This window comes from Crinia signifera, chromosome 19, assembly GCF_055691185.1.
Source record: "Crinia signifera chromosome 19, ASM5569118v1, whole genome shotgun sequence".
Taxonomy (NCBI): Eukaryota; Metazoa; Chordata; class Amphibia; order Anura; family Myobatrachidae; genus Crinia; species Crinia signifera.
The window spans coordinates 60605163-60619613 of record NC_139226.1 but is presented as its reverse complement, the minus strand read 5'-3'; the positions used below and the strand labels follow the sequence as shown (position 1 = coordinate 60619613).

Sequence of the window (14451 nt, the reverse complement as noted above, 5' to 3'; positions counted from 1 at the left end):
ACTTCTCCCTTGAAATTTTCAATGCAAAATCATTGACAAAAGTCACCATTGAATGGACAGTGCAGCATAAAGGCATTAGCAGTGTACTGGTTACACACTCCCAACAATCATGTACTGAATACAACTAAAAACTGACAATGTGTTACACATACATGCACACCTAAGTGTTCACAGTTGGGGATTTCTTACTTTGCATTCATTTTTCTACAGGATCATCCCTGTATCCATACGGTAAGTGTGTGTGCAGGAGTAGTATGTAAGATATTTATATATTTAATATGTGGACTTGAAGTAAGTAGTTATATCCTCTTATTGCTTAATGCAGGGATGGGGAACCTTTGGCCCTCCACCTATTGTTGAACTACACATCCCAGCATTTCCTACAACAGGTTTAGCATTGCCAAATAGCAAAACTGTAGCAAGGCATGCTGGGATGTGACGTTCCCCACCCCTGGCTTAATGGGTAATATCAGTGGTTCCTGCAGAATCAGATAGGTCTGTTGGAGATGTCACAGCTGTAGGCTTAGCAGGTGAGGACACTTGTTCTCCAATTCTAACATATGGGTAAAGGAACAGAGCAATTTATTTAGTTACACTATAGGTGGCAATTTGTCCTTGAACACCATCTTTAATTGATGCCATTGCCTGGGGACATGTGGATATACATACATACAGGTATATATTTATAGTCATACATTACAAAAAGTGAATAAAAGTTTTTTGTTAAACTAGGATGTCAGATTTTCTTGCTGTACAAGGATTGGGATGCTGTCTCTGAGAGTCTGGCTCCAGTGTGTGCAGCAAATGTCCAACAAGACGTCACTTCTGTTCCCAATAAAAGTTCCTTTGCAGCAGCTGCCAAATCCAGGAAGACCTTATGTTTGGCAAAGCTGGCCTGGAAGCCTGTTCTTGGGCCAAGCAGGTCGAGATCTGCAGTCTGAATGAGAAATCTCAGATTTCACCGCTGGTTCATTTGGACAGTTTGCTGATTACTCGTATCAAGGCTGCATTTTCATCCTTCAGTCTTTGATTGTCTGCCTTCAGATCAGAAAGGACCTGATCAAATAGGAGGAAAAAAAAAAATCAGTTCATATATATAATTTTGTTCATTTCTATAATGAATGTGAGCCTCAGATAGCTGTGTTGGTGGAATCTAAAATGTGAGAAGAAAATGTATCTTTAATATTAAGCTGCAGTAAGCAAACACAACCCTATCCTGTTTAATTCTATAAACAAATAGATTTAAGGGGCTCAAGAAGGCGGGCGCTTTTTTCTGGGAATGTCAGGTGGTGTCAGAAAACAGGACTTTTATTAGTTCATTAAAACACTTGGGGCCAGATGCACTAAGATTCAAAAAGTATTAAAATGGATAAAAAAAAAAAAAGTGATAAACAGCCAGCCAATCAGCTCCTACCTTCCATGTCACAGACTTTGTTGGAAAAGCAACCTACCAATCAGCACCTGCCTCACATTTATCACTCTATGAAGCTTAGTGCATCTGGCCCTGTGACTGATCATACGAAGTGTTTTAATGAACTAATACAGTAAGTTATGTTTTACTGACATCTAGGCTGAGTTCCCTGACTAAAGGCCCCTATACACTAGTGCAAGGTATTGAATGCGATACATCGTATGCGGCCCAGTTGCATATGACGTATGGCACATGTAAATGTCATACGACTTTGGCCCGATGAGTCAAAATCGTGTGAAAAGGGACCAAATTGCACTATTTTATGGGTACCTTAAAGAGTCCGCCTTCTTGATCCCCCTTTGATCTGTTTGAGTCTACATCCCCTACTCTCAAGGAGCACCACCACTCAGCTATGTATCAATTTGACTAGATTTTTCATATGTGGAAAAGCCTATACTTTGCCCTAATTACTAAGGTCTCAAGAGTTTCCTGTACCTTGCGACCTATCACTTTACCCTTTCCCCATTTTTACACACCTGTTTAGTTATATAAGAGAAAATTAATGCTGTTAGTTTATGCCAGGCCGGGCCAACCACCTGGGGCTCTCGTGAAGCTACAAGGCCCAGCCTTCACTGCCACTGTTTTGTTAATAGGGAATGCAAAAATGGTGGAAAGGCATGCTGGGATGTGTAGTTTCACAACAGCTGAAGAGCCAGAGGTTGGCCATTCTTGATGTGAGCTTTAAGCAAGGTATAGGTACGGAGGAGCTTTGTGACGTCATGTGAATCCTTATGCAGGATCTTTGAACAAGATCATCATCATTCACAGGTTATCAAAATATTTACAGTTTTTACATTAAAATTGTAATATTTAATTAATTATTTAATTTATTTAATTAATATTTTATATATTCGTAATTCATAGTGGGGGGGGGGGGTTAAAACTAAAAAAGTGCATAAAGGATCAGCAGAGAGCTGCGACTATAATGAAAGTAAAGTCAGGATACTTATAGGGAAATTTACTATTTCCCATGGGACATTGCAGGAAGCTGTACATTATATTGCAGGTTCACGGTGAGTAGTCATAGGGTGGTATTCAATGCTGATTGACATCTCCTATACAGGAGATGTCTTGGGGCTGCAACTTCAGCTCTTTGAAAAGCCTAATCTGCATTCACAGAAACTGCCACTAAAGTTGCGAAGTAGAGTCTGTTGCTGTGAAACAAAGACGTGGATTCGCTGATCTACATCTTTCGAAATGTTCCCGAAAGTCAAAAAAAAAGAAAGAACGTTGAATACATAAAATGCCAATTCAATCTTTTCAACGTGAAAACAGCGTATTGGAAATATCTGCCGGGACTGAATACCCCAATAAAGGACAGACAACAGATAACTAAAATACGTCCCAGACAGCATTACCTTTAACTCTTCTTCAAGTTCAGCAGCTTTTCGCTCTAATGCTCTTCTTTCCTAAATGGGAGAGACACCCAGAAGAGAGTCAAGGATACGTTCCATGTACCATCACAAGCATGGAGGTAGATGTATGAAGGGTCTCTATGGGGTAGAAGCAGTATCAGCTCTGTTCTATGCACTGATACCGCTTCTCTCCCATGTATGAAGTGTGCTACACGACGGGTGCTATGTCATTATCGGCACTGTTATCTACAAGAATGCACACCAATATGACAGGGCAATGTATGAACAGTCAGTAACACTGACCGGTACGACAATTGCAGCTATTGAATGAGACAGCTGTAGATCTTTTGTCCCATACACCAGAGCATGGACAGTTCTGTCCCTGGCTGCAGTGGCTGCCGGCTCTGGGTTGCACAGATCTTGCATAAGTAAAAAGATGTCACACGTGCTCACACTGCGTTGTACACTCTAGCAGGGATTGCCAGAGAGGGCAGATCTTTCACTTTCCCCACTGCAGCAGACAATATGTTATTACAGATGGTCTCTGTGGCTTCCTGCTTCACCTCGATATAAAGGTGAAGCAGGAAGTGTTACACTAGCACAATATGTAATCCTGCCACATGGTGACATTTGCACTAGGGAACTACAATACTTGATACTCCATGTTCATTTTACCATAGGATCTATGTAGCATTTTTTTATGCTACATGTTATTAGCAAACCAATAGTTTTTTTTTATTTTGAGCTTTTATCTACACTCTACCACAATAGGACACGCCATTATTGAATAAACACAAGCACAGTAAAAACTCAATACTTTCAGCAAATCTTAAACTCAACAAGAAAGCGGTCCATGTCACAATGAAATACGTACAAATCGCTCTAGTTCCAGCAGAGCAGGTCTCTCCGCATGGCGCTCCTGCCGCTGAGGAAGAAGGAGAAATCTATTAATGTAGGAAGCTGCACCAAGCGGCATTACAGTAAGATCAGTCTTCCTGCTACAGCAACAATGCATCTTGTGTTGCTGCGCTAAGCCACAGGAATGCAATGGATTATGGTGCACTCTACACAGCATTGCGAGACTGCAAAATATATCCAGAAAATATTGACCTAACTTGGCATTATGACTTATGGCTTCTAACAGAATTAAACTGGACATTTAATGGGCACAACCATCATGCATCAATGGTTGAGTCCATCATCTATAGACACAACCATCGTAAGAGACATATTCGCCTGTAAAATTAAACACCTTGGCATAATCGTACTCACAGAATTGTTTCCCATGTGTAACCAGAGACTTAGGATTAAAGTGATGGTGAATTATGAAAAATACAAATGATGGGTTCATTAAAACCCAACTCCGTACCTGTTTTAGTGTGTGTTTAAGATCCAGAATGGTTTAATACCATTCCACTGCTGTCATCACCTGGGTTATTGCCAGGATAACCTGGGTTGCAGCTCATTGACAAAAGGACCTGGGTAATAAGGCAGTGTAAATGATCACATCATCTCCAAGTGCTTCGCAGAACAGAATCCTTGCACACAGGTGTAGTATGAAAGGCAACGACAGAGGAAAAACCTCTGACCCGGGTTGTTCCAAAATGAGATTCATATGGGGATTTAGGTGGAAAAGCGGTATTATTTATGTGTGAATGGGCACAATCATTTGGGATTGAAATCTGTTGCTTTAAATCTCAAAGCAAAAATCTTGACAAAATCAGCTGTTATTAATTCACACGTCACTGGAGAAACACCATGTGACGCAGCAAATCAGCATAATGATCACTGATGCCTACAGCCAACTCAATGGTCACACAGAGTATAGTGCAAAACTAGAGTGATGCATAATGGAAGGTTATTTCATGCTGTAATCTGCACCTTAGGGGACACTGTACACTTCGAAAGTGCCTATGCCGACATTCAGGACAAAAAATGTAAAAAACCCAAGTCGACCTTCCCATTGTCAACCTAATACTTGTGTCGACCTAAGCATGTCAACCTTCGGTGGGTGACTATCATTTTCTATTTTCTCTCAGCACCAGCTAGCAAATAAATATCTGTTTAAAGGATGTACAATAAGATGCTTTGTGATGGAGACTAACAAATCTGTGGCCTGAACCATGTGCCACAACTGTGAGGGGCCAGTGCTTTAAGTGGACAATATTGGCTTAACGCAAACCATTATTGATTCCTTTGGCAACAAATGTTAAAGACTGATTATAGAGCAATAAAATGCAAAGCAAGCTACAAGTATAACCTTTATTTATCTTATCAATGTATAAATCCTTGTGATAAAGTGTAATGACAGTGCCTTATGACTGTATAATGCAGTTTCAGGACTACCACTATAAATCATCTGGGCAATGGATCAAAGTGTGCCATAAAGTGATCTCACCAATCCATGCCAACATGCAAACTGGAACAAAGAACAGAACAGGCGTACCTGTGTGACTCTCTCCAGCTCCAGCTTAATCTGGGTGAGTTTCATTTCTGTCTCCTGAAGTTGCTCTCTCAGTGTCTCATTTTCAGACAGCAAGTCTTCATACAGCTGTGGGAAGAGGAAAAGCGTAATAGACCAGTTTAAGGTCATACATACATATATATACACACACACATATACATACATATATATATTTTTTTTTTACCATGATTCAAACAAGGAACAAATGCAAGTGCTAAAAATGTAATGCAGACCAGGTATGCTATGCCACCTGTTGTTGAACCATAAGTCACAGGATGCACAAAGTCTCCAGTTTCCTAAACTTGTTCAAGCAAATAAAAATAAACCATGTGGCCTTTTTGATTTTGTTGCTTGATCAGAACATTACCTACTGGTCAGATTTGCAAACCCTAAATTAAAGGGTGGGATGTAATGCAATGCAAGTCATGGTCATGCCTGGTAAATCATTTTCCCTTTAAAAACAACTAAAACAAACAAACAAACTCAGAGTTGCCAGAATCACAATGCATTGCATCCTATTCTATATCTGCAAAAGTTTTCTACATACATTGAAGAGGAGTGTAAAAATCTCTTTTCTATGGCAACGTCATTTTGGTAGGTTGGCCATAACAAGTATGGTATGTGGCTGGCCACTATACAGGTGCATCTTCTTGCCAACATCCTTGACCTTAAACAAAGTAGTACACTACTCTATCCCAAGAGCATCGGTTATGTGACACTGAAGAAAGAAGTACACTGCTCTAACCCAATGGCATCAGGTATGCGACACTGAAGAAAGAAGTACACTGCTCTAACCCAATGGCATCAGGTATGCGACACTGAAGAAAGAAGTACACTGCTCTAACCCAACGGCATCAGGTATGCGACACTGAAGAAAGTAGTACACTGCTCTAATCCAACAGCATCAGGTATGCGACACTGAAGAAAGTAGTACACGGCTCTAACCCCACAGCATCGGGTATGTGACACTGAAGAAAGTAGTACACTGCTCTAACCCAACAGCATCGGGTATGTGACACTGAAGAAAGTAGTATGCTGCTCTAACCCGACAGCACTAGGTTTGTGTGACTATATAAGGGTAGGCTGTAGACAGGAAATATTCTGCATGTTTAATTTAAAATTCCATAAAATATTGTTAGTGCAAAAAAACATCTATAATTTTCAATACATGAAAAATATATTTGTTATAACACATTTACGAGAAGTCACCCAGTTTCCTGCAGTTCTTCACAAAAGAGCCATGAGGATTCTACACATCTCTTTTTAGCCCGTAGATCACGTTGACATTACACAAAATCTAGTTTCCACAGACAACGCTAATCACGTGGGGTGCAGTGATTTCAAAAGTGCATGGCTCAGTATAAAGTTCAGACTTCCACAATTAAGACTAGAATTGATGTGTATTGTGACACTTCCTGCCTATTGCTGAATATAACTGCAATGCCAAACTCATTTGCTGGATTCACTATTATCAAATATTGAAAGAAGAAGTCCCTCTTATCCTCCGCAGTAACCCCAGATCAAGCTTGCCTACGCTTCCGGAATGGCCGGGAGGGTCATGGAAATCGGGTCAACCTCCTGGCACCACCTGGAAAGGTAGGCAAGTCTCCCTGGATCCGGGCAGCCGCCCACTGCGGGGGTTTGTGTGAGCAAAATGACGTGATTTGCATCTTTGCAGCCCCGCCGCCACTGTACAATACCTCTAATACAGGTCTGGCCACGAGGACGCGATCGCGTTGGACACACCACCAAACTCATTATCAACCGACCGCCACACCCCAGTGGCCCTATCTCCCATGCCTTACTGAACCGGCTGCCCTCTCCCGGAGAAGGCAGCCAGGAATTAGGCAACCCTGCCCAGGATCCAATCGGGAGAAAGAACAAGGTCATTTTTGATATTAGTCTGTGTATTATAAAGTATGTACACATGAAACCCAACACACATATGCATGTTATCCATCAAGGCAAAGCCTTGCAATAACTAACGTGTGATCAGATCTAGAGACTGTAGCAGTAGGTCTACTTTGTGTACCTTGATTTAGCGGATTTAGCTTAAAAGGTGGGCTTGTTTTCCACACCAGGTCTTTTCTTGCCACTTTCCCTATAATACACCCTTTCCTACCGATGTCATCATACATCATGGCACAGTCACACCAAATAACCCCTCTCGGCGTACCAGGCAGCGTGAGACACTGCTATCAGCGGGCATCTGTTTGCCAGAATTAGGCAGCGCAGCTTGGATGTACCAGGACATGTGCAGATTAACTTGATATGTGACACTTATATATCTATGTGCAACTGGGTTTCTGAATCTGTATATGAAGTACTACATGACATCAGCTGTCACTTTGTTCCATGCCCTGTTCTGTTTCGTATACATGGCCAATATACAAGTGTCGGACACCAAACTAACCACCAGAGTCTCCCGGTCCGTCCCAGTCTCCTTTACAAGAAATAAGAAGAAAAAGACACCCAGCGATAGCAAAGTTGCTCAGAGCCCGGTAGAGAATATATCTGTGTACAATTTGTTCTGTATTTGCAAATTGATATGTGTAAGTAATGGCTGCAGGAAATTCACATAGATTATACAATGTTTATTTATGATTTAGTTTCTTATATTGTGCAGCAAATTCCGTTGCGCTTTACAATTATACAAGCGCTAAGTAGGGGGCATCGTTGTTTCTAGAATGACTCAAACCATTCTCAACACAGGTCAAATATTTAATTTGTCTGCATAAATACAGGCCAATAATAGTGCAGACGAAGTAATAATGAGAATGGTAAAAGAGGAACATCATATACCTTTTTGTAGTTTTTGTCTGGTTCCTCTTTGTGCCTCGGAAAGGAGTATGTCCCAGCTCTGTATGGCAGAATACGGTTCACGCTGTCGGTTCCCCTGCAGTCAAACAAAGACAGACTGAATCCCTGCACAGGGAAGTATGTGTAATGCAGGGCCACGACAGTCTGTGCGCTGTACTATTGTCATATTAGTTATAGGAATAAAACAAGTCTTTATAGAAAAAGATGGTTGGCATAGCTATATAGCAAAATACATGGCACAACTATTTGGCTTGAGCCAAGGTTTATGTGGACGCATCTGTGCAGCAGTTGAGGGAGAGGTTGGGGGACTTGACTGGCTGCAGGACCTACCACGCTGCTATTGCACCTGGAACTATTCAATTAGCAGCCTGGTTTTCTTATGACGTAGATTTTAGGTTATGTGCCGGAGCTATGGGGTTAATCACTGGCAGGTAGTTGTGGAAAGTCTCAAAGTACTTATCGCTGAGGTACCAACAGAAATCTGTCCTACAGGCTTTACCGTGGGCTGAAATTGAATGTCCCTTTGTACTTAAATCAAGAGCTAAAAGTCTCTAGTAAGTGCCATGGGTAATTGCATTTGAACGTAGTACGTTTCAGAAAACGCCACGCTATCGCCAATATTCCTTTATTAATAGCGTCTTATACTGTTGCACTGAACAGACTAATAAAACAGGGCAGCTGTGGTGGAGTGTAGGACGCATGAACGTCTAGTTCTACAAGAGTAACCTAGTCAGAAAGCTATCTGATACAGTCTTCTAGGTCACAGCTTCAGGAACCTTACAGCAAATACATTGCACAAGGGGAAGACCACTACCTGTGTCCTGATGTGTCGTTGTGGTTTACAGTCTCTGTGTCTTCACCGTCCACCACCTGTATAAGAAAAACAATAATACTACTAACCACACAACAAATGCAGTTGCATGCACTTTAGGTATGTGTTTCAGGCTGTATATGTGCAGCACACAACTGTCAGTAGTGTATTCACATGCATGACAAACCCCTACACCAACTTGTACATGTGCCATTGTAGCTGGTGATTCATCAATGCAAAGCTTTGTTCTGTAGGAGTGATGCACCTTCAAGGTGTCAACAAAATAAATAATCTAATATTTGCAAAGAAGCCATGAATGCAGCACACCAGACCTGTCTGTTCTTTTTATTACTAAGACCAATCTACAGGAGACTCCTGAAAGGAACACAGCTGTTGAACAATTCTGTTATTGTTCACTTCAAATATTCTTTTACATGGCATAAGTTCAGACAATGTCACTAATACAGTGTAAGGGAGGCCCCTAGTGGCACTCTCAGGGATGTGACATCGAAAGAGATATATTGGCATAATCGGCATGTAAAGTATTTTATTAACACTACCAAGCACCAGATGATACCAAATATGCTACAAATATATATATATATCTCTATATCTATCTATCTATCTATCTGGTACTGTTTACCTAGCACGGTGCCCATCGCGTTGATCGCATGTACATCGCATGCCATTATAGTGGCCTGCGATGTGATGGGTGCGATTGTAGCGATTTTACATAGGGAACAATGTTAAATTACCTTCCAATCAACCAGATCAACCCAATGGCCCCGATTTTACATAGGGAACAATGTTAAATAGCCCCCAGACCACAAATTGAATAGAATAACCACCCTGAAGTGTGAAATGCCCCCCCGCCCCCCCCCCATTGTTAACGTCATCCCACGGTCAACGTCATCCCGATGCATGGCAAGCGCAGCGAGCCCGCGAGGGGCGGCGGTACGCGTCCTCCGACCTTTTCATACCCCCACTATCCACGTTGGCGTGGAGTTAAGAATAGAAAGTGTGGCGAGCGCAGCGAGCCACCGAGCCCGAAGCATGGCGAGCGTGGTGAACCCCTGCTGTATACTACTGCTTCTTGGTCATATTATTATGGTGATACCTCATCCTGCAAATCGCTAATTATTTACTCAGTCTGAGGACGAATCTTGTGTTACCCCGAATTATATCGGACAGATATTGAATTGCCCACCTACGGATGTTCTTTTATAGGACAAACATAGTTTTTGTCGGTTGCATACTCTGCCCCTGATGAAGTCATGATATGACGAAACGCGTTGGGCTCCTTGTTTTCAACCTCACCGACCAATTGAATTGAGCTGTACCAACATACGATTGTTCACCAACAGTGTTCATTTGATATCCTAATATGTTTTTTTATATGGTTGTTTATTTTATATTAAATGTTAATGTCAATTTGAAGTGATTCTGATACGATCATTAGCGCCCTCTGAAAACCCGATCTTCTTCTATAGATATATATATAGATATATATAGATATATATATCTATATATATATATCTATATATAACAGTATTACCCGGCACTCTGCTTGTGATACAAATATCTTGCTGCGGTGCCTTCCAAGGAACTCTAGGATCCAAAATAACCAGCAGGAAGAAAGGCGGCACTCTCACAGACTTGTACTGAAGTTTAAAAGTCCTTTATTGCAGCGGTCCTACGCCGTTACGAAGTTTCCTCCGTCATCAGGGACAGCTTTGATAGTCCAGATGTTTTATTAACTATTGATTTTTTTTATCTCCAGACTTTAAGAATATCTAGAAACAGGCACAAAGTACTATAAAACACACACATGAGGGAGTCAATCTCATGGATAGAGTCAGGTGTTCTACCACTTTTTTGTAATAGTGGACATGAGTCAAACTGTTCACGTTTTAAAGCTTTGGAGAAAAAATTGTATATTTATAAGCCCTGGAAACTAATAAAGAAATATTGCATTAGGTTATCAGATCCTAATTCATGCATGAAAGGGTTAAAAAGGATGAGATAAGATTACTGCAAGCCTCTGCGGAGTGGAAACGAGGCAATTAATTCCAAGACAGCACCTACAAAATGTGTCCAGTCCATCCTGTAATGTCACTTCAGTAAATCTTGTATGACAAAATGATGTCTCCGTATTTGCCCAGATCCTCAGGACTGGGCAAAGCTACTCCATACTAAGCTGAGCATTTTCATGCAGTTTTGCAAACTGCTGTAGCCATCTTACGCTATAAAATCATTGCCATTTGAAGCCCACATTTATGTCAAAGAAGGATTTGCTCTGCGTCTCTGCTCGATGAGGCTCAGCAGTGGATGCAGATTAGCAATAGACACCATTTGGCCAAATTCAATTAATGAGGCCATGAGCCCATTCCAAATGCATGCAGATGGATTCCAATACATCCTAGAGTGAACACTGCAGTATGCCTTTGAACACTCTGGCGATTACTTACTCTATATAAGAGAGAATTCCCAGAAGATCATAAAATTACCCCATAAAGTCCAATAAACCCAATGGCTTTCTGTAAGGCTGAACCCCTAATAAAGAATGACTGGGTCATATTCATGCCCCTTCCTGGCCAGGACACACAAAGATGTGCAGGTATTATTGGAACAACGAATGTGACTGGCTGAGTGAGTGTTCTTTAGTTCTACTCTTGCATGCTGGTGGGAGCACACTGATCACCCAGGGAGAAAATAAGATATAGATGGCATATGGATGACAGGTACAGTATTATTTATTTATTAACAGTTTCATATATAGCGCATACATATACCGCAGCGCTTTCCAGAGAATATTTGAACATTCACATCAGTCACTGCCCCAGTGGAGCTTACAATCTATATTCCCTCCCACATGTGTACACACACACACAGATGTTCTAGGGTTAATTTGTTGGGAGCCAATTAGCCTACCAGTAAATTTTTGGAATGTGGGAGTTGAAACCAGAGTACCCGGAGTAAACCCAGTATGGGGAGAATATATAAACTCAGCACAGAGCCATGGTGGGAATCGATCCCATGACCTCAGTGCTGTGAGGCAGTAATGCTAACCATTACACCATCCGTACTGCCCCCAGTATGCTCCCAAGCCCTGCTTCAGATTACATCCTGCCAGAGAAATGTCGCCCAGTATTAAAGATGGCCTATGACAGCGCAGGTCCTGTTGGCAGAAAGGACTCAAGCTGCAATTGACTGAAGATAACTATTGTCAGAACTCTCTCATGGCAGTCCTATTGACCACAGCGAGTACCACAGGACCAAGTCATTTTTCAAGATGCGCCATAGTGAGTAAAGGAGTCCCTTGCTGGCGATTTAAAACAAAAAAAACAAAAACCACTGCTAACCTTTGGAAGTACATTAGTGAGAAAGTGAAGGCCATCTGATCTGCAATTCATTAGGCGTTTGAAACCAGCCCAGGAGTTAGGAACATTACACAAAATGACATTACTGAGCAACCTTTAGGACACAGGTGATTTCATGCATCAGATATTCTGTGTTTTAATGGGAGCACATGAAATCCACATGTTTAGCTGTCACCGTCCCTGAAAGGCTATCGATACGTGTCAGCTAAAGTCATTCGAAGTTTCTGGGTGGGGACATTCATATGGAATGTACTTCACATATGAAATCATCAACTTGCTAATTGTGAGACTGCTAATATCCTGAAATGCAAATAGAAACCAACTGGATTGCAAAATCTGAATGACTAAACGATCATTGCCAAGGCAGGTCATAGTAATGAATACGGTATCATTCAGGAGGCAATATAAAGGAAGCGTAATGGTGAGCAGTCTTGCTCAGTTTGGTTTCTAACTATATAAAAAGCAACAAGGAAATCATCTGGTAAACATTTAAACTTACAACAGACATTCGGCATGTAAAGTAAGCAAATACACCAAATATGAAAGGTGCGTTTCCTGACTAAGCTAATCTACTTCTGCTGCCTGTACACAGGAGGTGGCCACCGCCCAATCCTGCTGTACATTCACGCACTTACCCCTGTGTTTGCCGATCGTTGCTCTTTCCGCCATCTTCGTCTGTCCTTTGTCGTTAAATGGTTGCCGTTTTCTGTTTCACCATCTTCTTTGCTAACTGCTTCAAGTTCTAATATTGGATGGGAACCCAAGTATTACAATTTTTTTTTTAGAATAGCATGAAAGTAAAAAAGCAAAATAAAAAGCACGACCCCAAATTGTTAGTCAAAAAAAACCCCAAAACTACAGATCTAATGAAGGTACGATGTCTGTCTCCCTTACCACTTGTTACAGAGGGTCTGATGTTATGAGCATTTAATGTAGAAAGGAGAATTTGTTATTACTGTAAATGAAGAGTGGCTTAATGTGCCTGGCTTAGACAGCAAATCTATGTACCCACAGATGTCTTGTCGGCATTGCTACTCACAATACTTCACGAGCAAGACCTATACAGAACTGGGAGAGCGAGGACACTGATGAACTAAATATCCCAGCATGCCCTGCTGCAGTTTTGCTATTTAGCCATGCTTAAACCATTGCAGTGCATGCTGGGATGTGTAGTTCAAAAGCTGGAATGCTAACCGTTTCCTATTCATGCTATAAACCTTTTTCTGGCTGTAAAAACCTGTGTGTATCTGTCCTTCCAGCAAGGTCACAGATGCTTAAAATCAGCCAAATATCTAGAAGCTACCATTTAGGTGCCCATATACTAGTGTATGAGGGCCTTTAGTGTGGTTGAAAGCCCCTGGTATCAGCAGCCCACGATGGCATCAACCGAAAGACAGCATGGTCATAGCTTAGCTGCATAAATTCCACATTATAAAACAGAAATACAATGAAAACATTTGTATAACCTGTCTTTGTTGGAGAATTCACAGTATTTACAGGTGCAGATGAGCTAGTTTCAGTGTTCAGTGCTAATCGAGATCTCCTGACCAGCTCCTGTTTTAAAAACACAAAGTAAGAATCACTAAAAAAATTTTTTTTTTTTAAGGACAGGTCATCTAATATAAAGAGATATGGTTAATAAAGCACTTGCATTGTTATAATGGAAAATCAAGAGGTGATGTAGAACGAATGTCACTGGTTTTACATACAGAGATTTGTTTGTATTTCTGCTTGGGGTATTCACTTTGATCCAACATTCCACTTAGCTGCTGCAAGATCTCATCATACACAAAAAGAGTCTCATTGAACACAAAGCTTGGGGGCATCAACTAACATACATAAGACTACAAGCATGGCCTTCTAAAGCTGGGTAAACAATAGACAACCTGTGTACCTAGCCGACGGCAGAGGAGACGGAACGATATACTGTGATGCCTGTACATACTTCAGGTGAATATTCCGTATGACGGGTTTCGCCCAGGTAGTGGGTTTCCTCAAGATACGATCGGCATATCTTGAGGAAGCCCACCACCAGGGCAAAACGCATCATACGGAGTAGAAGTCTGTGGAAGCGGACCCAATTACACACTGCCATATGGAATGGAACTTACTGGATGAGTATAGAACTAATTAGTGCCCTCCCCTAACAA

At 41.4% G+C, this 14451-nt stretch overlaps 1 protein-coding gene across 4 annotated transcripts in view; it reads right to left on the bottom strand.

The window, feature by feature from the left end:
- Window positions 1–559: 559 nt before the first annotated feature.
- PPP1R12C (protein phosphatase 1 regulatory subunit 12C) overlaps window positions 560–14451 on the bottom strand; it is a 99253-nt gene continuing 85361 nt past the window's right edge. For all 4 annotated transcript variants that reach the window (XM_083162659.1, XM_083162661.1, XM_083162658.1 and 1 more), the window contains 8 exons: window positions 13768–13855; window positions 12937–13043; window positions 8925–8980; window positions 8093–8186; window positions 5273–5377; window positions 3701–3751; window positions 2830–2880; window positions 560–1056 (listed from right to left, as the gene is read on the bottom strand). In XM_083162659.1, the coding sequence (XP_083018785.1) occupies window positions 970–1056; window positions 2830–2880; window positions 3701–3751; window positions 5273–5377; window positions 8093–8186; window positions 8925–8980; window positions 12937–13043; window positions 13768–13855 (639 nt within the window). In that variant the 3' untranslated portion in view covers window positions 560–969. The remainder of the gene's footprint in view (window positions 1057–2829; window positions 2881–3700; window positions 3752–5272; window positions 5378–8092; window positions 8187–8924; window positions 8981–12936; window positions 13044–13767; window positions 13856–14451) is intronic.